The sequence below is a fragment of the Glycine soja genome, chromosome 7 (assembly GCF_004193775.1).
Source record: "Glycine soja cultivar W05 chromosome 7, ASM419377v2, whole genome shotgun sequence".
NCBI lineage: Eukaryota > Viridiplantae > Streptophyta > Magnoliopsida > Fabales > Fabaceae > Glycine > Glycine soja.
In genome coordinates, this window is record NC_041008.1 from 18096670 (window position 1) to 18121075 (window position 24406).

The following is a 24406-nucleotide window of genomic DNA, read 5'->3' on the forward strand; positions in this document are numbered from 1 at the left end:
ATAATAACAACAACGGATAAAATCAAATATATTCAAATATGGCTGAATTTTAGGGTTTAACACAGTCACCTCAGTAAAACACCAAATCCAAGGCCAAACTACCGGAAGAAGTAATAATTTTTGTAAATTATTAAATAGGATACATTCTAAATTAATACTTACAAAAAAAAAATAGATGCTAAAATACCTTACAACTTCTAAATACAAAGTTATAAATTAATTTATGACTTTTTTATTTTTTTACTAGAGTCATAAAAAATTTTGATTTATTTTAATTACAGCTTTGAATAGTAAATATTTTATTTTATTTTTAAATTTTTTATTAGAAGTTGTATATGATTTATGATTTTAAAATTACAATTTTTTTTAAAAATTAATTATTAACAAATTTTTTAAATGATTTATGCCTATGAAGTAGTAGATCATTTACTTCAAAACTGTTCACGGCCCGATCCATCTAAAATGAATTATACTAAATTTAATTAAAAGGAAAACAAACATCAATTTGGTCTCTAAAATAATACTTTTTCTGAATAATCCTTAAACTAAATAAATTATATAAGTAAATTTTCAAGTATAAAAAACTACATTAAGTAATTTACTAAAATATTTTAAAAAAAATTAATTAGTCTCTAAGTAAAATATATCAATATAAGGATTAAAATTCATAAATATTTAGTCATTTTGATATTTTAATGACTAAATATATAATTTTATTACTTGGGCTAATAAATTAATAGTTTCCTCCATTTAGTTTTGAACCCCTATCGAAATGAACGTGGCAATTTAATCCACTTTTAATCCCAAATTGACTTCTAATAAAAATTTTTAAACATTAAATATTTACAACTTCTAAGTCATAATTAAAAAAATCATGAAAATTACTTTTTTACAACTTTAGTAAAAAAAGAAAAAAAATGAAAAATATAAGTCATAAATTAATTTATGATTTTGTATTTAGAAGTCATGAGATATCTATGATTTATCTCTGTGTAGATATTAATTTAAATTTTATCCTTGTTTGATAGTCTAAAAAAATTATTGTCCCCTTTTGGCATTTTTGTCCAAATCCAACCACTTATAATTTTTCTCATCTTATTTTATTTAAAATTAAAGCTAAGGAGGAAAATAACTGCATTTTTTAGGAAACATTTCAACTCACGACACATCTAGGACCCCAGGTCAGTAGACAATCTATTTTGAAAAATAAATTTGATAAAAATGATCATAAGACTAAAATATATGAGATAAACAAGCAAAAACTTACACATGATTAGGTATTGAGTCTCTCTTAACTAAATATATAATAGACTAAAATAGAGCAAATTAAATATGTTCTCTTTTAACGAAGTTTTTTCCTACACATGATTAGGTATTGAATCTCTATTATTATACTTATGAGACTCATCAATCCACTAATTGTGTCGAATGATAACTGCTAAATAATTGTATTTTGATAGTAGAAAATTAGTTAAATATTGGCCTAAAATTAATTATTTAGCAGTTATTTGTGATTAAAAGTTAGAAAATTAATTAAATTGAATTTTTGGTTGCAGATATAAAAATTGGAGGTGTAACAAGCAAAAAGGGCAGGAAAATTGAAGAAAAGTAGAAAATCTGAAGCAGGCCCAGCCCACCACGCGCGCTAAGCGCGCCTATGAAGGCCCAAAGCTCACTTTAGTTGCTATAAATAGAAAGCTAGTCTAAGGGACAGAGACGACAACAGAACCCCATCATTTACTCCCTTTCTTTCTTTCAACCCTTCTCATTGTAAAGCCCTCATGACCATGAGTGGCTAATCCCCCTAGCTAGGGCCTGACAGGCCTAAAAAGCCAATGGAGCATTTCAAGAGTTATCAATAAAAAGAGGAATTCCCTCCATGTTCTTTATTTATTTACCGTTCTTTCTTTTTACATCCTGTATCTCTAAACTTGCTTTCTGTTAGGGTTTAGTCCACTCGGGAGAGGGTAAAGCCTAATTAGGGGTAAGGAATGAATACTTGCATCTGTTTTAAGGGTTAGGCCACTCGGGAGAGGGTAACGCTTAAGAGAACACTAAAATGAGGAAATTATCGGGTTATCTTTTAGAGGGTTTTTCTTCCAGTTTCTTTTATCTGCTTTTCTTTCTTGCTTATTCTGCATCTCGGACCTTGTTTTCTGTTAGTCTTTATGCCACTCGGGAGAGGGTAAAGCCTAATTAGGGATAAGGAATGAATGCGTGAATCGGTTTGAAGGGTTAGGCCACTCGGAAGAGGGTAACGCTTAATAGAACAATTAAAGAAAGAAATCATTGGGTTATCATGACTTAATGCCTCAATGCCCATGCTTTAGCAAACATCTAGAATGTAATCTTAAAACATCTTAGTTATTGAGTCTTCGCAAATGACATTTGGAAGATAGGTAATTAAGGTAGGCTTGTCATCGTGAGGCATCAAGGGCAAGTAGATGGATAGATGTGGGACATAATTAATTCACTGGTATTGATAACAGACAAATCCAGAATCCATATATCTAGGCTAATTATACTTGTTAGGTTTTAGCGATTTTAATATATAGATTTTATTCCCTATTTTTATTGTTGGTTTTTCTTAGAAGTAATTATTCCTTATTTTACTGTTGGGTTATAGGAGTAAGTATTTAGATTTAGTAGATTTAGATTTTATTTATTTGAATTTCGTAGAAGTAGTCATCTTTATCCCAATTTAAATATTTTATCTTTTATTTTGATCTTTTAATCTATTATCTTTTAATTTTATCTTTAAATATCTTATCTTTTCTTTTATTTTCTAATTTTATCTTTAAATATCTTATCTTTTCTTTACCTTATCTTCTATCTTTCTTTATCTTTTATTTTAAATTCTTATCTCTTGCTTTTAAATTGGGTCTGTATTAATTTAAGTACAAACAAAGTCCTTGTGGATTCGACACTCGAACTTCCGAGAACTTTACTACTTGTGACGATTTGGTACACTTGCCAACGAGTTAACATCGAACTATGTTGATACATAGATTTATAATATTAATACATGCTAAAAAACATCTTATTATATAATCATACTCCTTGCTATTCTAGTGAAGGTTTTAATTGATCTTTGTAGAGGTGTGTTGCCCTATCCATTAAAAAAAATACTCCTTGTCCTTTCGTGACTATTGCTTGGTGCTTGAATAATAACAAAGCATATCTTCCATGACATACTGCAAGGTAATTCCAAATTAATACTACATAGTTTCTACAAATCATCCCATTGCAACCATTTTTGCGAGATACAATAGGACTCATTAATGGTTGTTGTTCCATCATGACTTGGAGGATAATAAGTGTAGAAGCAAAGCTTCAAGCAAAGCTTCATGGTGAATGTGATTCAAAGGTGTTTTGATGATAACAATAATGACAATAAAAGATGATGACAAAGGTGATGAACAAAAAGCTCAAAGATCAAAGAACATCTCAAGTGAATCAAGAACAAGTCAAGAGTTCAAGAAGAAAGCCTAGAATCAAGAATCAAGATTCAAGATTTAAGATCTCAAGAATCAAGATCAAGATTCAAGACTCAAGATTCAAGAATGAAGAAAAGACTCAATCAAGATAAGTATTAAAAAGTTTTTTCAAAATTTTGAATAGCACATGAGTTTTTGACAAAACCTTTACCAAAGAGTTTTTACTCTCTGGTAATCGATTACCATATTGGTGTAATCGATTACCAGTAGCAAAATGAGTTTGAAAAAGTTTTCAAACTGAATTTACAACGTTCCAATTATTTTCAAAAAGCTGTAATCGATTACAATGTTTTGGTAATCGATTACCAGTGCCCTTGAACGTTGAAATTCAAATTTAAGTGTGAAGAGTCACATCCTTTCACTCAAAAGCTTTGTGTAATCGATTACACTAATTTGGTAATCGATTACCAGTGACTGTTTCTGAAAAAATCAAAAGATGTAACTCTTCAAAAAGGTTTTGACTTTTTCAAATGGGTTTTAAGTTTTTCTAAAAGTTATAACTCTTCTGAATGGTCTAAAAGTTATAACTCTTCTGAATGGTCTTCTTGACCAGACATGGAGAGTCTATAAAAGCAAGACTTTGTTTTGCATTTCAATAATCTTGAATACTTTTCATATTCATACAATCTTTTACAAGCCTTGAATCTATTTGAACTTCTTCTTCTTCTTTGTACAAAAAGCTTTCTGAAGTTTTCTGGTTTTCCAAACCTTGAAAACAACTTGTGCTATTCATCTTTTCATTCCCTTCTCCCTTGTCAAAGAATTCAAAACGACACAGTTTGAGAATTCTTTTGATTCTTCACATTCCCTAATACAAAAGTGTTCAAAGGACTAACCGCCTGAGAATTCTTTTGTATCCCCATTCACAAAGTATCAAAGGTTTAAGAGATCTTTGTCTTAACACATTGGAGGGTACATCCTTTGTGGTACAAGTAGAGGGTACATCTACTTGGGTTTGACTGAGAACAAGAGATGATACATCTCTTGTGGATCAGTTCTAGTGGAGGGTACATCCACTAGGTTCAAAGAGAACAAGGAAGGGTACATCCCTTGTGGATCTTTGCTTGTAAAAGGTTTTTTACAAGGTTGAAAGAAATCTCAAGGATCGCAGGTCGCTTGGGGACTGGATGTAGGCACGGGTTGTTGCCGAACCAGTATAAAAACTCTTATGTGTTTGTTTCCTTCTTCCCTACTCTTTTACTTTCCGCTGTGCATTTAATTTCTGCTTTTACTTTCTGTTAAGTTTCTCTTCTACTCCCCATTCTCTTAAGAATTTTGTAAAAGCCTTAGAAGAATAATTTTTTAATTAGTAAAGGTTTAGGAATAATTAATTCAACCCCCCTTCTTAATTATTCTAAGGCCACTCGATCCAACAATATGGTGAGTCTTTAGCAAATTCAATTGCCATTGACATCCAATGCAGACTAGTCTTCCAATCTACTTTCCTGAGAACCTTTAATATTTCCTTCACTACTACTTTGTTTCCCTCAGCTGATAGATGAACTTCATCCTTACGAAAGTCAACAATATGAGCAAAAGATCACCTAATCAATAATCAAACGAAAGAAACACTAATGCAAAAAGACCCTACAATGATAGTTCTAAATCACTTTCAAAGACGGTTTCGAACCGTCTTTAAAGTTAACGTTGTCAAAAGTCATGATTTTTTATGATGGTTTCATAAAAACCGTCTTAGAAAAGAATACCCTTAAAAATCGTCTTAGAAGGGTATTCTTCTAAGTTAACAGTTGTCTTAGAATATACACTTTTTAAAATGGTTATTTAAAAGATCGTCTTAAAATATTTTATTTTAGAAAAAAAAAATAAAAAATAGAAAAAAAATACTTTACAAAAACAAAAAAAGGCAAGGAAACAAATTATATATCTCAAGTCCTAAAATAATAATCTAATTAATGAATGGAGTAGATTCTATGGATCTCTACTTAATAAGGAGCACCAATCTGCTTGAAATCAAACAAAATAATTTGTATTTACATATAATGATCCAGAGTCCAAAAAAAATAATAATTAAATTATCCCTAAAATCAAAATGCTAGTTATCTTACCTACATTCCGATGCATTATGGGATTTCACTAACCACCAAGTAAAACAAATATAGGTATCTAAGTATTTGGAAAAGGTTTCTGATTTGCAGCATAAACAAAATAGATTGTAAGAAAGTCAACATCTTTTAATTGTAAAAACAAAAAAAAAAAATAGTAATCTCCACACCAGTACCAATTGGTCATTATCTGGTACACACATTGTTAATCAATAAACTGATTATGGAAATAAAGAAGCATGAGATAATATAATGATTCCAAAGTATCAAGTTACTTCAACATCATCTCTCCTCCGTCTCTCCCTGTATACCTTCATGTTCATATTTTAAGAAAACCCCACAAACCATCATCATCATTATTTACCATTCCCACCCCATGAAGCCTTCTCTTTGTCCCTCAAAACCATGATTCACCTATATAGCTTTATCATACATACGTTGCTACCTCAAAGTGTACAACTCCAATTAAAAAAATTATTTTGACTTTTGAACACAGTACTTACCATGGCACTCACTAAATTATAGACAAGCTAGGTTCATTTTACTGTTTTTATATTTTCGTGTTGCTTATGCAGAAGTTAGTCCAACAGAGCCTAGAGTTCGAGGTCACTCTAAATACCAAGCCTAATGCCAGAGTATAAGGAACTGGTACATGAGCAAAACTGACAAGTAATTAACGAACGAATTTTACTTACCTCACCAAAGTTGGATCCACAACCTAGCCCGGACAAGTTATCGAAAGGCATGACCGACGAAACGCGAAAGCCCATGAGGGAGGGCTCGACGGAGGAGGCTAGGTAACACAAAGAACCAAAAACGTTTTTATGAGATGAAGGAGGTTACGAGGCTAGGGATGGCACGACAGAGATCAAGGGCACAACGAAAGGTAACGGCGGCACGATTTTTTCTGAGATAAAATTTAATTTGCAAAATTGAAACAATGACTATGATGTCTTAAAAAACGTCGTTGTATTCATTGCCTGTAGTCAAATACGATAACATTTTTTTTTACTGAAACGTCGTCGTTTTATGAACCGCGTCAAATACGACTTCGGTTTTGACCAAAAATGTCATTGTTCATGTCGTGGTATTTACAAAAATGTCACCGCGTTGTATTCAATGACGGTCCCCGAAGCACCGACGTCGTATTGATGTTGTAGAATTTATGTTTTTCAGTAGTAATACATATGAGAACAAATTTTGTTAAAAAATACGATAATTAAATCTTCACTATAAAAATTTATAAATTAGAAAGGAAGTTAGTAGTTATATATCCACTCTAAGAGGTCAAATATTTAATCTTTTAAGGTCATATATACTAACTAGTGTCTTAGGATAATGGTTAAGGATTTTTATTAAAAATCATGAGAGTGTATTTTCTTCTTTTACTCCCTTAAGAGCATATGTACTTACGTGAAACTATCATCTAACCAGTCATCCCTTGTCTGAATTGCAGACCACAGACTAATGGCCTTGATACTCATCTCCTCACAAAGCTCCATTAAAGCATCTGCATACTCGATCTCTACAGGATTCATTGGTTCTTCCTGATTGCGTTGCACTGGATTCAGTGCAGCCAAAAATTCATTAGAAAACTGGTGGAGTACAAGGAGTTTATGGATTCTGATATGCATTCTAGCTAGTTAATTTAAGGGTAGATGAGATATATATGTAGTTATAATTAATGTGTTACATTTAGTAGCTAAAAATGTATGTGTAAGTGTGGAGCTAGTGAGTAAAAACATTATAATAAGCAAATAGGAAGCGTATTTATGAACCTGAGCTTTTTGCGGATTTGTTCTTCATTGATCGGAGGAGAAGTGAGAAATATAATGCGAATATGGTCCGAGAGGCTCTGTCAAGCATTATGATTTGTGTCAAACATTAATGCCACCAACAAATTAAATATTACGCACAAAAGACAATAATAATATTCGAATAATATAAGGGTTATATTAATATATTGGGGTGGATATGATGAATAAAGTTTGATGTGGAAAATTATTTATTTATTACCTTAAGATGATTAGCAATTTTCCTCATGTTTTCAACATATTCTTCAAGGGGTACATGAGGACCAAGGCCAGATGGGTGAGGGTGAACCGAATCATTACCGCCAAAATACACAATTAACAATGATGGTTGCACAGGAGATTCCTAAGTTCAAGAAAATAACAAGAGTCACTAGTTACATTTCAATATAATACATGAACAAGAATCTAAAAAATAAATAAAATTATCACATATTATCTAAAAATAAATGATAGCAGGAAAAAAAATAATTCACTTTTAAAGATTTTAGATGAAAATATAATGTCAAGTTCTCTTATGTGATCGTTTATAACTTATTGGTATAAATTTATCTGATGTTTACTTCCTTAAATTCTCCAACTGAATAATCATATGCTTCCACAAGAAATTGAAGAATTTCTTAAAAATCTTGCAAGAGTTATTCTTTCTTTTTTCTTTGATAGATGATCAGAACTTCATCTGAGTTTAAATCCTACTGAGAGATTTATTAGAGATCAGAAGTTATTGAAGAAAGAAAAAAAAAACATTTTATTTTTTCTAGGCAATAAAAAAATAAAGAAATAATAAATTTATTCAAGATAAGTATGTAGTTATAAAATATCGTCTGAATTCATCATATTTCATCCTATCTCAAATGTGATATAGTTCTAAATGGTGCACTGAAATTGAACAACTAGAAATTATTATTTATAACAATCAATTTTTCTTTCATCTTATTTTCACTCCTTAATTTTTTTCTTATCCCTTTTTACATTTCCTATCCCATCATATATTAGGTATATCTATTTCCCTCCTCCTTACACTCATGCATACATTTCAAATTTGGAATATACGTTTAGTTTTATCCTAACAATTCAATTCTTGTTTAGTTAATGACAATAAATAAAACAGAATGATTTTAAGAGACACAAAATAGATTCCAATGGATACAAACGAAATCTACGTGGCAACGAACATGTTTGCTCCGTACCTTGGGGAAAACTTTATCCAGAACATCCAAAGCTTGCCTTGAATTCCAACCTAAATAAATATCCTCGCAATATTATGTCAGCCTGTATGGCCACATCCGCAAGATATAAAAAACAGGTTCATTCACTTTAATATCGATAAGCACTACTAAAATCAAATTACTTGGCTATTTTTTTCTTTTCTAACTACTATATTTTCACTCAAACTTCAAATTTTCCACCTTTTTTTTTTAATGATAGAGATGATTGAAGTGAATTTTATTTCTTTAAACAAAATCTTACACATAATAAAAAATGAACCATTGACAACATGTTTATTTAGAAATCCAAATGTTTATTTAGAACTAGACCTGGTTAAATTCATTATATATAGTAACAACATTTTTTCACAGTTTTATAAATTAAGTTTGGTAATAATTAAGCGTCTCTTGAAGTGTACATTGAATCTAAACCCTTAGTTGAAAGAAAACTATATATAAAGAGAAGCATAATATATAATGTGTGCTTGCCAGCTTATGGAACTAGTTTAATAGCAGTTGTAACCATTAGAATTAAAATTGATGAAAAAGAGAAAGAAAAAAACCTTTCTACAATACATATTAGTTAGAATAGAACCCCACTGTGTTAATTATTTGGTAAGTGTACCAAATATTTAAATAGTTAAGATTCGAAAGTTCAAATGACGATTTTTATATGAATTTTATTTTGTACTTGTATTGTATAATTTTTAATTTATAAGAGAAGAGAAAAAATGACATAAAGGATGGGTAATAAGAACAATAAGTAATAACATATATTAGTAAACAAGGAAAATAGTAGAAAAGAAAAGAATTAATAGGGAATTCAATAAAATGAGAATGTTAGGACCTGACATGTCTTATTTGTCTAAGATGTATTTTTTTTTTTTTTATCAATCAGGTAAATTTATCTTACTCACATCTATTAGATTACTTGTTCCTAATGATGAGAATCATGAAACTGGCCAAATACAGGCTAAAGGCCCAAGTGGAGAAGGACAAATGCCCAAGTGGAGAAGGACAAAGCCCCCGAGTGGAGAAGGATGAAGGCCCAAGTGGAGAAGGATGAAGGCCCAAAGACAGAGACACTATCAAGACAATTAATTGTTGTTGAAGACCCAAACTAATTTGAAGGCCCAAGTTAAATATGTTTTTTAGTTATAATTTTTATTTATTGTAATTTTGGCCCATGTCTATTTTTATCTTTTTGTTCAGATACATTATAAGTATTGGTTTTTGTTTTGAATAAAAGAAAAACTTTTGGCATTTTCATAAAATTGGGTAAGAGTTTCTCTCTGGGTTCCTTGTTGAACCAATTATTAGACTTATCAAGGTAATCCTTGTGGCGTCTACCCTGACTTATCTTCCTTCACTAGAAGTGGCGTCGTCCAAAAACTCTACAGCCTGTATCAAGCGATCCGCCCCGTAAGGTTCACATCATCTGGTATCAGAGCTTCGGCTCTTGATACAGGTTCTATCCTATCCTATTATTTTTCTTTGTAATTTGTCCAGGTTCGTGTTTTGTCCTTGTTCTGTTATTTGTTTTCTTGTTTGCGTCTTGTTGCGTTCTTGCTTGTGTCTTTGTTTCGTTCTTGTTCTTGTTCTTGTCACGTTTTTGTTCTTGTTCTTGTTTCTTGTGTCTTTCAGACTTTGTGTAAAAAAAAATTTGTTTGAGTTTTATTTCAAGTTAAAAAAAAAAGTTGCAGAAATTTAAAAAAAAGAGAAGAAAAAAAAAAGAAAAGAAAAGACAAGAAAGTGGGGTGTTTGATCTTTGAACACGAAATTGAGGAAGTTAGAGGCTTTTTTTTGGCAGAAAATCGTGTACCAAATCCCCTTATCTAGATTCTCCTTTGAATTCTGAGCGTTTTGATATATAGTGGGCCTCAAACGGACAACCGTAGCAAAAGTTATGAGCATTTAAAGTTTATTGATCATATCTGTTATCTTATCTGTTATCCTATCTGTTATCTTATTTGTTATCATATCTGTTATCCAAATTGAATCTAATTTGTTATCCAAATCTGATCTATTATCCAAATCAAATCAAATCAAATTTTTTTATCCAAATCAAATCAAATATAATCTGTTATCCAAATCAAATCCAATCTGCTATCCAAATCAAGTCCAAGTTGTTATCCCAAATCAAATTTGTTACTCAGATAATTATATTGTCTTTCCTTTTATTTTATATTACCTTGTGTGTCTAATTCGATCCATCTAGGAACTTAAGAGGGAGTGAGTGGTAAAAGGCAAGAGTGAAAAAATCACACAAAAGCCTATATTGAGAGCATCAAACATGAGTGAACTACCATCAAAGAGAGAAACACGTGAGTAGAGTGTGGTGAGGTCCTGAATTTTTTTTCTAATTTACTGCAAAATTCTTTGTTCCTTAATCATGGCAAGAGCTGGTGACAATGGTGGTGTATATCATCAATTGGACGAATCTCAGCGCTTATTTCTGGACGCGTGAACTACACAAATGCAACGTTTGTTGAACCGTAACAAAGAAGAGCCCTACAGACGAATAGCCAAATCTTCCTCATTTACTCTTAAACCTCTATCCCCTAGAGAAGTGTGTGATGACCAAATCAGAATGAGAGAAAAGAGAGAACAAGAGAAAGAAAATAGTGAGGCACCACAAAGGAATATGAAAAAGAAGAGTGATACACCCGAGGAAAAGAGTGATACACATAAGAGAGAGAGTGATACACATGAGAGAAAATTTAATTATTTTTCAGAGGCGAGTGAAGTGAGGAAAGTGTTACCTGCTCATGAACCACTCAATCTACAGTATTGCAAAGACAGTAAAATTTCTACTGATAATTCTAATGAGTTTACTATTTCTATCTCTCCTAGTGTTCAACCCTTATTGCAGGAATTTAAAAATGTCTTTCCTAAGGAGATTCCTCATGGACTGCCACCTTCAAGAGGCATAGAACATCAAGTTGATCTCTTCCCCGAAGCTTCATTGCCTAACAGGCCAACTTACAAAAGCAATCCTCAAGAGACTCAACGTAAGGATGCACATGCCAAAGTTGAGTATTTGAAAAGATTGTATGACCAAGTGAAGGTGCAAATTGCAAAGAAGAATGAAAGCTATGCCAAGCAAGACAACAAGAAAAGGAAGGAAGTGGTACTTGAACCCGGTGATGATCTTGGACATTTGAGGACAAATGTTTTCCAAGAAGGAGGGAATGATGAGAATCATGAAACTGACCAAATACAGGCTAAAGGCCCAAGTGGAGAAGGACGAAGCCCCCGAGTGGAGAAGGATGAAGGCCCAAGTGGAGAAGGATGAAGGTCCAGAGGCAGAGACACTATCAAGACAATTAACTGTTGCTGAAGGCCCAAACTAATTTGAAGGCCCAAGTTAAATATGTTTTTTAGTTATAATTTTTATTTATTGTAATTTTGGCCCAAACTATTTAGAAGGCTCATGTCTATTTTTATCTTTTTGTTCAGATACACTATAAGTATTGGTTTTTGTTTTGAATAAAAGAAAAACTTTTGGCATTTTCATAAAATTGGGTGAGAGTTTCTCTCTGGGTTCCTTGTTGAACCAATTATCAGACTTATCAAGGTAATCCTTGTGGCGTCTACCCTGACTTATCTTCCTTCACTGGAAGTGGCGTCTACCCTGACTTATCTTCTTTCACTGGAAGTGGCGTCTACCCGGACTTATCTTCCTTCACCGGAAGTGGCGTCTACCCTGACTTATCTTCCTTCACTGGAAGTGGCGTCGTCCAAAAACTCTACAGCCTGTATCAAGCGATCCTCCCCGTAAGGTTCACATCACCTAATGTCTCATGATAACAAGCCTATTTTACCTATATATCTCCTAAATGTCTTTGCAACGATTCAATAGATAAAATGCATGAAGTTCTAATTCTAGATGTTTGCTTTGATGCATGAGTATAATGCAATCACTTTATTTCTAGCAATTATTTTATTAAGATATCCCTTCTTTTTAGTTCTATTAGAAATTACCTTCTGTCGAGTGACTACTTCCTAGAACAGATGTATGCAAAATCTTCATTGTATTTCTATTAAGAATTATCCTAATGTACAATACATCTTTTGGCTTTTTAGACATGTCAGTCCCTGACTAAAGGTTTTGCTTCTCATAGCCATAAAGACCTTTCATCTATTCACAAATATAGGCCTTTTAGTTAAACATTTTTTTGAAATAAAATAAAAAATATTGCACCATCCAAGTGTGCTTCCAAACACATTAATAGTTATTGACTTTATTTACATTTTTCTCAAGGTTCTTATTATTATTTCAGTCTGATTCATTGAATTAATGAATTTTATACTAAATTATTATTGTCATTTCTAACTCTTATTTGAGAGTCACACATGTGTGGTTCCAAACACATTAATTATTTATTGACTTTATTTACATTTTCTCAAGTTTTTTATGGTCATTTTCATTGTGTGATTTGTTTTGGATTAATGAATTTTATATTGTAAGACTTCATTTTATATTTTCTTAATATATTTATTAGAATATTCATTAATCACTTTTTATTTTTAAACCCCATCTCATGCTAATTTATAATAACAGAAAAATATTAAAAAACATTATTAGCATAAATATTAAGTTTTACTTTAAATGATCTATCATTAGTCATTTTCATGTTTATATACTTAACTTTAAACCCTAATTTAGGATGAGTAAACATAACTAAAGGACAAAAGAGAATCAATTGAGATTAAGGGTGAAAATAGGTTAGGCTAGGCTTTAAAAGGCCTAAGCCTAGCATACGATGAATTTTTGAGGTCTGAGCCTGGCCTATAGCCTATCAAAGGCTTTTATTTTGGCTCGGCCTGACCTTTTTAAAAGCCTAGCCTGAATAGCCTTTTTAAAAGCATTTTTATATTTGTTTGCTTTGGGGTAGGAACGTAATAGGAAAGTTAATGAAAAAGGAAATGTTAACTAGAATAGGAAAGTCAATAAAAATAATGAGTAATATAAAAGGGACTCACACCTAAATTGTAATTAAAGTCTTACTTGAGTATAGGAATGGAAATTATGGAGCATAAATGTGTAATCAAAGTCTGCTAGTTTTAAAAAAAATTAATTGTACCCAAAAAATAATATAAGTTTAAATTGATACCAAAAAATTATATATATATATATATATATATATATATATATATATATATATATATATATATATATATATATATATATATATATATATATATATAGGTCGGCCTATCAGGCTTATAAGACTTTTTAACAAGTATACGCCTGATCTATTTAATTTAATAGACTTTTAAAAAAGCTTGAGCCTAACCTTTTAATTAAATAGGTCAGTTCAAACCAGACTTTATGTAGATCAGGTCGTAGGCCCCTGTAGGTCGACCTGACCTATTCCCAACCCTAATTGAGATGTGGGACCCAAGAATATTTACCCATTCATTTGTCTTTTTATTTATTTATTTAAAGAAAGCATTATTGGAGTGCTTGTTTGTTTTTAATCAACCTAATCGAATGGTAAATTCACGTTATCTGGCTGGCTGGATAGCTGCCAATCATGGCATATTATATTGCCACTTCATGTTCGGCAATTCAATCCAGCATAATATTAAATGTTTCATAATTGGATTCTGAATATTCTTGTCTCGGTGCAGTTATTGCACTTTATAAGCATTCTTTTCTGGTAAGCTTTCCTTTCTACTCCGGTCCTATTACCATATACAATAAACCTAAAATAAATTATCAAAAGACTAAAAAACTGGTAATCACGGTTAATATTATTATAAATTCAAATTTTATTTTAAAAGTATTTTTAAATTTAAATTTAAATATTATAAGTGATAATTTAATGTTAATACTTATAGTTCAATAAGTGAAAGTCTAATAAAAAAATTAGCAATAAATTAAGGATAAAAAAATATTTAACTCTAAATAAATTAAAAAACTAATCATTATTGTTCATAATTAGGAAAAAATACTATTTATTATTTGTATATAAGACGGGAGGTAATAATATATGATAGAGGTCACATTCTCGTGTAAAGTAAGTGTTAAATTTTATACCTGTATACCGAATCTTATCATCTTATGTCACAATTTTATATTTAAACAAATAGTGTGACCTAACATCTGAACAAAAAATTAAACAACACCTAAACAACTTCCTTCTCTCTTTCTCCATTGCGGGCGGTGGCAACATATGAGAAAGTGACGGATATATATATATATATCTTCGTTGGTAATTTCTCCATGATTAATTTTACCGAATGAAACTTTGTCATATTTTTTTAACAGCAAAACGAATTTTATTAAGGCTAATGGCCACGAAATGTGACCACACCAACAAAAGCGAATTCAATATAATCAAATAAAAGCTCTTTGTATAAACAGACAGAGATTGACAAAGTCAGCTCAATTTGCTAAAACATTCCAAAGGATGCAGGTTCGCTTTTGGCATGATATTTGGATATAATTGATAATGTTAGTCTTAATAAACACTTTCCCATTCCTATTTCAAGTTGCTTTCGACAAGTAGGATACTTGTGTAGTTGAAATAGTTGATCAGTATAATAATATTGATTGCATAATATTCCCAATAATTTCCTTAATAGTATTCAGTAGGTAAGAAAATATGTCTGCCTCACAGTTAAAATACCAATAGACGTATTCCTTATTAGTTAAAATAACTAGTTAATCTCAAAAAGAATGTTATCAACCTTGCAATATTTATATTATAAGTTGACATAATTTTCAATTTTATATTTTTTTATGATAAGATTGTTTGGGATTATTTAACCAAAAAAAGGTGTCGGCTTACTCTCTTAATTAACTCGTGCTCGAGTCATATATATTGAAAAAATATTCATAGTATAAGTCGTGGCAAAAGAGATGTCTAAATCTAAAAATATATTTTTTATTTTAACATGATAACCAACACATGTTGAAGGTGTGGCATACAAAGTATGTTTGAAATATTTTTTTTGAAGTGTTTCTGATTTTATCAATAAATAGTAATGTTGAAAATAAGAAAGTTAACTCCAAGATTTTGGTTGAATTTAAATGACAGAAGATTCTCCTAACATGTTACAATAATAACAACTTATTCTACCTACATAAATCAAGAAAATACTAATTATTTCAAATATACACATCTGCTTCATAATCTTTACTGTCATTGTTTTCTTTTTTTATAGACAAAAGACAATATATTACTTGTAATTAGTAGTATGGAGCACACAAGGTGTGTGCAACGTGACAAACTATACCAAGAAATGAGAAGAACATGTTACAGTGTCTTACATAGTCCCTTTGAATCAGGTAGAAAAATGTAAATTATATTAAACCCAAAATGATACAACAATAAATGGAACATACCCCGCAGTTAGAGAAAATCAAAAGTGCTAATACAAGAAGACCTATATCAAGATGCTAAAACAAATAGAAGAAGTGTATTTGTCTATACATAAGAAACTTAATCTTGCTAATACAAAAAACTTTATCATAGTATACATGTGTTTATTTTCACCTCCACACCTTTTTGTGGACTCCATGGAAGGCATGTGGATCTCTCACCATCTCCAAACCCCACGGATAATGCGCTACCAACCTCGTCCACGGAAGGCATGTGGATCTCTCACCATCTCCAAACCCCACGGATAATGCGCTACCAACCTCGTGCATGCATATATATTTAGATAGGTTAAAAGGCTTATCATAGTTATCACGCATACTTAATTATTTGTCTTTTTTATTCGCGGTTAACTCGCTCGCGTCACATTGCTATAGATCCTACAAACGTACAGTGATGAAAAGGATGCTCTCAAAAAAGAATAATTAACCAGTTTTGGATCTTCTGAAGATTATAAAAATAAATTACGTACACCCGGTGCAGTTTGATCTAACGGAATTCACTGAGAGTACGTATTTAATTATTTATTTACTTTTTTATTTATAAAACTTACTAATATATATTCAGTTTAAAAATTAAACTGTGCCGAAGATCTCAATCCTTAACCCATATTATAGTGTGTGATGTATTTACGAGTCAGAATTCATTGGAAGTACAATAGCAGAGGATATTATATATGCATAAAACTTTCTGCCAATTAAAAAATTATTCGTCTGAGTCATATTGAAGTTGATTTTTTTTAAACAATATCTTAAATTAGAACTTTTTGAATGGAAAAAATGTTATTCGAAGGCGAAACTCCACTAAGGAATATTGAAATTAACTCACAAATTAGTAGCTTTTTGACCCACATTCTTGCAGCTAAGTTTATTAAGCATTAGACTCTGATGCTTCCAAATTAACCTGATACCAATGAGTTTGAAATGTACACTTTTGTATTTGATTAATTTAATTGATAAAAACATCAACACTTTTATTCTTAAGTTAATTTTGTAACTAGTGTAGTGAGACATCAAAATTAAAAGATGGTTCAGAGTTACTTAATAATTTCTCCATAACAAATGAGAGTGGCAATTAAAGAGCTTACTGTGTATGAGATTGAAAGCTGAAAACAAGAGAGAATATAAAGTGTAAATTGAGTGGAATTTTAATTTATTAACACAAATTTAAGTACATGTAACAAATGAAAACTAGAATAGAATAATTAAAGCGCCCCCAAAACGTATGGGGTAGGGAAAATATCACTTTTCCAAGAGCTCCACTCCACACAACATAATTGAGCCTCTTATATGGTACGCAATATAAATACATAAAGTACTATATATCCCACTGCAAACACCTTCGGGAGATAATATGAGACACATTTATGGTTGTTGTTCCATCAGGACTTGGAGGATAATATGGTGAATCTTCTGCATATTCAGTTGGCATTGACATCCAATGCAGACTAGGTTTCCAATCTACTTCTCTTAGAACCTTTAATATTTCCTTCACCACTACCTTGCTTCCCTCTGCTGATAGATGAACTCCATCCCTAAGAAATTACCAAAATCCATTATCAGGATGAAGGAAATGCAGAGATTTTGAGTTATTTCCAATTCAGGGAGTTTGTGGTCCCTCATGTTTTATCCTTAAAAAGTTTATAATTTTTTATTTAATTTCTCACTTTTAATCATGGTTACTCATTTAAAAAAACAAAAGTTTAATTTTATTAAGACTTTCATACTGTCAATCAACAAAACAATTATTCAAAATATAATTATTATAAAAATTAATAAATTTATCATACGCATGACAATTTGATAATAATTTCTTTTTAATTTTAGAAATCATACTAACTAAAAAAATTTATAATAATGCATGCATATATAGGAGAGAGATCATATATATTATATACTTACGTGAAGCTAACGTCTAACCAATCCTCTCTTGTCTGAATTGCAGACCACAGATTAATGGCCTTGATATTCATCTCCTCACAAAGCTCCATTAACCCATCTGCATACTCTCCACAGGATTCATTGGTTCTTCCTGATTGCGTTGCACTGGATTCGGTGCAGCCAAAAATTCATTAGAAAACTGGTGGAGTACAAGGAGTTTATGGATTCTGATATGCATTCTAGCTAGTTAATTTAAGGGTAGATGAGATATATATGTAGTTATAATTTAATGTGTTACATTTAGTAGCTAAAAATGTATGTGTAAGTGTGGAGCTAGTGAGTAAAAACATTATAATAAGCAAATAGGAAGCGTATTTATGAACCTGAGCTTTTTGCGGATTAGTTCTTCATTGATCGGAGGAGAAGTGAGAAATATAATGCGAATATGGTCCGAGAGGCTCTGTCAAGCATTATGATTTGTGTCAAACATTAATGCCACCAACAAATTAAATATTAGGTACAAGTAAAGACAATAATAATATTCGAATAATATAAGGTTTATATTAATATATTGGGGTGGATATGATGAATAAAGTTTGATGTGGAAGATTAATTATTTATTACCTTAAGATGATTAGCAATTTTCCTCATGTTTTCAACATATTCTTCAAGGGGTACATGAGGACCAAGGCCAGATGGGTGAGGATCAATAGAATCATTGCCACCAAAATACACAATTACCAATGATGGTTGCACATAAGCATCCTGAGTTTAATTAAGAAAATAACAGAACATATATAAGGGTCATTGTTCATATATATGTCTCACTCGGAGCAAGAATCAAAGCAAATCACATTTATGAAAAGTTAACACCAACCACATTGTGCAAAGGATGAGTACAAATCTAAACAATTGAAAACAAATAGAACTTCTTAACATGTCCAACTTTTCCATTTAAGGCATTCAGGATATCATGTGCAGGATTCCTCAAGTTATATAATTGTCAAGACATATTTGGGAATTAATATTTGACTTGACTTTGTTAGGGCTTCTCTTCTTCTTAAAAATAGATTTTTTTTAAAGCAAGATACTTTTTTTTTACTGGAAGTCATTAGATTAATCTCTCAATAATGTAAAGAATTAGTTTTTTTATATTGATTGTAAATATTTTTTTACTAAACGTAAAGAATTAATTAAGAAAAAAATTAAATGATACAAATTACTAGTTGTTCGTGTCGCAGTTTCTAGATTTAAAAAAAACTTACATAAAAACATTCCACTAAAATTAATTAAAAATTAAGTAATTTAATTTTTTAATAAATTAAAATTTATAAAAAAAACAAAGTACGTGAAAGAGTTTTTGAAAATAAAAAATGACTTTTATTCTCTTTGCTTTTGTCTCTACTCATTCTGTTGTCAGTCTCCTCCTCTTTCTTTCCTTATTGTCACTCTTTCTTTTAAGTTTTTAGTTTATTAAATCTCTTATTCTAAATTTTAACTTCAAAATAACTAAAAAATAGTAATTGGATCCAATCCAACACTCCACAGACCATGTCAAATTTCATGTCTCTTTTAGAGAGATGTTGCATGCCTCCATTAATTGGTCAATGCCAGAGAAAAAAAATATTCAAAAGCAAATGAAATCTGCTGATGAAGCATTCAACATGCCGTTGTGTCCATACCTTGGGGAAAATTTCATCCAAAACCTCCAAAGCCCGCCTTGAATTCCAACCAGAGTATCCTCTTAAGATGATGTCCGCCTATGTTATCATATATATTAAACATTATATAATTTAGGTTCATTCATCCATGAAAATTGACAAAAAAAGTATATACTGGAATATACACTAAATTAAAAAATTGAATTTGATCTATCATTATTTTAAAAAAAAAGAAGTAATGATATTATTCATCCTTAGGTGGAACATTGGAGTTAGATATATATAGGAGAAAAACAGGAAGAAAGAAAAAAGGATTGAGAGAGAAAGTGACTCATGTAAATGAGTAATGTAATAAAAAGAAGAAAAAAAAAACAGAAATAAGAAGACAAAAAATATATATTTGATCTATTATATTATTAACAAAAAGAAAAATAAATATTGATATTTATCCACACCATTTAGGGGTGAAATATTAGGATAAAATAGGTGGAAAATAAGGAAAAAAGAAAAAAAACATAAAAATGATTTATATAATAAGCAATATAATGAAAAAAACGTGGAAGTGTTATATATATATATATATATAAAGCGAGTATCACATCCTTATCATAGTAATTAAATGTTTTCACTGTTTTATGTATGCATAAGTGTTACTAATCTTTTTGTGTGCATCAAGATATGCTTAATCATCGCTAATTAATTTTGAGGTGTAGAAATGACCATTTGTGGTGCGATTCCTTTCAAAAGAAATAAAATTGTGGTGTATATTCAAAGAAAACTCTGCTAAGAGTTTCAGGCTGTTGAGGAAGCAAAACTATGATGAAACTCTGGTATATAGAATCAAATTAAATGACCATACATAAAATGATGAATTAGGATAAAGAAAAACACCTTCCTAGCGTACAAGTTAGCTAGAATAGCACCCCAACCACCATTGTCGAAGCTCATTTGAATTATGGAGGAGCCAAATAGCACAATCTGAGGTCTCATAATTGGGCCAGCCATCTATCTATGAATAGAAAGTAGAAACTATTTATGTGTCTCTCCCTTTAGGCTATAGCTCAACCTTTCTCTCAAACACGTAGACTCACTATAGCACACTGCTCCTAAGACATTGGGATCTTTCGATTTATAGACGTGGAATAGTGAATATTCTTGCATATTTCTCTCTCTCTCTCTCTCTCTCTCTCTCCTTGTTCCAACCCCACCACGTTACATTTGCATAGTTAGCTGAATCAATGCATAGCTGTCATTTGTCTTATATATTATATTATGTTCACAAGTTGCCCTTTCGTCACAATGCATGATCCAATCCGATAAAATATAAGTGGTATCAATTATTTCTCAACACCACACTATGGATGATATTTTCTTATATTATTATTTTAAAAATTATTTTTTTATATTTATCATTTTGTTTTTTGAATTTCATCAACTGTTTACATTTTTTTAATAACCAATTAACCATGTTGAAACTTCTTATATTAAACTTTTATTTATATATTTCCTCCATTTTAATTAAAATGACTGATATTAATTTTAGTATTTAAATAAAATTCATACTGATTAATATTTTAAGGTTTTAATGAAACATTAAAACTGTTCCGAATTTATTTCAAATATATTACATCAATCTAATAATTTTGACTTTTGAGTGTGTCCATTAATTTTTCAATCACTACCACTATCACCTAATAGTTACAAATAATGTATTTATAGAGAGTAAGCTTAGTAAAATTATTTCAATAACATATTTATTGTTGTTTTTAATGTGTGACAAAAATTTGAAACATCGGTCATTTTGAAATAGAAAAAATATATACGAAACATATATAGTGAGAGAAATTTTTTTGGTATAAGAGTAAGAGAAATAATATATATATATATATATATATATATATATATATATATATATATATATATATATATATATGTGTGTGTGTGTATGCATGTATAAGAATATTCTGTAATATTAAACACGCATATAAAACATTGATTGTAAGATTGTATGAGTAATATTTACTAATGTTTTTTTATAAAAAAAATTATGTAATAATTTTAATCATTTAAAAGAAAAAATATTGCACGGAATATTCAGATGGTTGGTACGAAGTTAACTCTTGTTCAACTACTTCATGATTGTGGTAATACAAAATGATACTTCACGATTGTGCACTGCATAGAGTTTTAAGAATATTAGTTAAAGTATTAATAATGGTATAATTTGATTAATAATTATTACAAATATAATAAATTTCATTATAATTTTATAGTATAAAGAAATATTACGTACATTGTTATTTAACTGTAGATTATAATGCATATTATGATTGTTTAATTATGTAATAATTATTTTAAAAGTTATATTAAGGTTAAATTCTAAGTAATTAATACTGTTAAACTATTTGCATTTACAGTGAAAAAAATTACAGAAAAATATATACGATTTTAATTCTTCTGAAATGTCTCAAATTCAATTTTAATCCTTTAAAAAATTGTCCTTTTTTTATCCTTCTAATTTGGATATATTACTTCACTTTTATCTTCTATCTTCAAATTAAGTAGTTATAATTAGCATTTATAAAATGTACATTGAGGATTAAAAGAATTAGAGGAACGTAAAAAGACAAAAAAAAAAAAAAACTAAAACTGAATTTGAAAAACTTTAGAGAATTTTACTCTATAAAATTAAATTATAGAGATATAAATTTAATATTGAGACATACATTATTATTGTAAAAATTCTTATGCTATTAATAAATTAAAAATAATTTTAAATATAAGTTTTAGAATATTTATATATTACAATAGTCAACAATATTATTATATATGACAATCTATCATTAATGATAATTTTTTTGTTACAGATTAAATGGCGATATTAAAATTCTAACACTATTTTAATTAAATTTTAAAAATATATTTCTTTAATTTCACACATGTATTTCTTTCATAAACAATTTTGTTTAAGGTACAATAAAAAATTAAATACGAACATCTCCTGCAATAATGGAGATTCGAATATGATTGGTTAAGTTACGAGGAATAAGCTCTGTTAGATCCAATCTCATTGATAATTTTTAAAATATAATTTAACATTAAATATTTTACATTATATTTAAAAGATTTTCCTTAATTTCTTAACTAATAGTAATATTTCCTTAGTCTTAATTGGATGCAATATAATGTTTTAAAAAAATGGATGCAATAATTGCCTTTTAAATACATTTTTCAACAAATTCAACTTTGTTTTCAACGTGTGAACCTTCATGAGGTGGTTTTATCATGGTGGGGCATTGGCCTTGCAGTATTATGTTTTATTAAATAGAAAGGTTTAAATAGTACACACGTATATATTTTTAAACCGTGTTTTTAAATTTTTGTATGTTTAAAATAATTGATGATATTGTAGTAGTTGATAAGAGAATTAAAAATAAAGTTTATAAAAAATATTTCGTTAGACTTTTTAATGACATTACATGTTATTAAATTGTTAATTTATTATTACGTTATCATTTAACGATATTAATTATTTGATAACAGAGATTAAAATAAAAATTTAAATATTTAAAAGACTAAAGCAAAGAAAAAAACTTTAAATTAAATAAAAATATCATATTTTATAATTATAAAAGGTTATTTAAGCTCAATAGAAGACATGAGGCATATCACAATTCTCTGTCACTGAAAAATTATTCATTTTTTAATTAAAGTGATATACTTTTATTTTTATTTTTTTCTTTTAATTTTAAGAATAATTTCATTTCATGGGTTGTTATTACCTTGACTTTTTTTTTTCTTTTTGTTTACGTGTAGTTATAAATTATTGAAGAAAACGTTTCTTATTTGATGTTGGTGTATAATATATATATATATATATATATATATATATATATATATATATATATATATATATAGATGAAAGTGAGAGGAGAGAACATCAATTATTGATTTGGATGCAATAATTACCTTTCTGATGTGGCTATATGGCCGTGGGACTCTCCTGGTACTACGTTTTATTAACAGAAAAACACGAATATATATATATATATAGATGAAAGTGAGAGGAGAGAACATCAATTATTGATTTGGATGCAATAATTACCTTTCTGATGTGGCTATATGGCCGTAGGACTCTCCTGGTACTACGTTTTATTAACAGAAAAACACGAAGCGTGTCACGATGTCTCTCGCTAAAAAAATGAATTGTTATTTTTTAATTAAAGTGAGATACTTTATTAATTATTCTTTTAATTGTATTTTACAGAATTATTCTTTTAATTTTAAGAACAATCTTATAGCTTGTTTACGTGTAGTTATAATTACTTACAGAAGTAAGGTTTCTTATTTGAAAATGTGTCTGTGTGTGTGATACATAAAAATTTAAACGATGAATATTCATGTTCGATAAAAATAAGTTTCTTTTGATAAAATCAAAGATATAGACAGGTCTAAATGTGAGTGAACAAGCCAAAGGCAGCTAAAGTCTTTGCTTTGGACGTTTAATAATATTAGTTTATTATATATATATATATATATATATATATATATATATATATATATATAAAATAAACTTAGCATGGAAACCTTGGAGGGTGATATACATCCTAACTATGTTGGCACCCATAATCCCAAAGATCACACCAAATATTCTATTTTAAGTCCTCGTGAAGCTTCTAATCTTTGTAACCATTTCTTCTTTGATAATCGAAAGTTTCTTGTATTGGTTAGTTCTTTTTGTTGAAATATAAACTTGATTTGGGTCCAAATTAATTATTTGGTTCCTTGAACTTAGTTATTTTGAGCTTAAGTAATTATGGGTCATGTTTCTAGAAAATTCTTTTAGTGTTTGGAGTGTCTAGATACTTCTTATGGTTGTAATATTCTCTAGAATA

At 29.6% G+C, this 24406-nt stretch overlaps 1 protein-coding gene and 1 pseudogene across 2 annotated transcripts; both read right to left on the reverse strand.

Moving 5' to 3' along the window:
* Positions 1–3229: 3229 nt before the first annotated feature.
* LOC114420465 lies at positions 3230–16186 on the reverse strand (annotated as a pseudogene).
* Positions 16187–17094: 908 nt separating this feature from the next.
* LOC114419067 (GDSL esterase/lipase CPRD49-like) lies at positions 17095–20680 on the reverse strand. Of its 2 annotated transcripts, XM_028384666.1 has the most exons (6): positions 20403–20669; positions 19533–19610; positions 18475–18615; positions 18234–18310; positions 17872–18015; positions 17095–17504 (listed from the first exon to the last, which is right to left on the reverse strand). In XM_028384666.1, the coding sequence occupies exons 1-6, from the start codon at positions 20514–20516 to the stop codon at positions 17288–17290; spliced, it is 771 nt and encodes a 256-aa protein (XP_028240467.1). In that variant the 5' UTR covers positions 20517–20669; the 3' UTR covers positions 17095–17287. The 2 variants fall into 2 exon arrangements, with proteins under 2 accessions (XP_028240467.1, XP_028240468.1); XM_028384667.1 differs by lacking the exon at positions 19533–19610 and having other exon boundaries at positions 20403–20680.
* Positions 20681–24406: the final 3726 nt, after the last annotated feature.

What these genes read in the sequence shown, in the direction of transcription:
- LOC114419067 (XM_028384666.1), bottom strand. Translation starts at nt 20,516, where the DNA reads ATGGCTGGCCCAATTATGAGACCTCAGATTGTGCTATTTGGCTCCTCC. An exon ending in CTAACTTGTACGCTAGGAAG is followed by an intron (nt 19,611 to 20,402) that starts GTGTTTTTCTTT and finishes ATGATAACATAG; the next exon opens with GCGGACATCATCTTAAGAGG. An exon ending in TGGATGAAATTTTCCCCAAG is followed by an intron (nt 18,616 to 19,532) that starts GTATGGACACAA and finishes AATTAAACTCAG; the next exon opens with GATGCTTATGTGCAACCATC.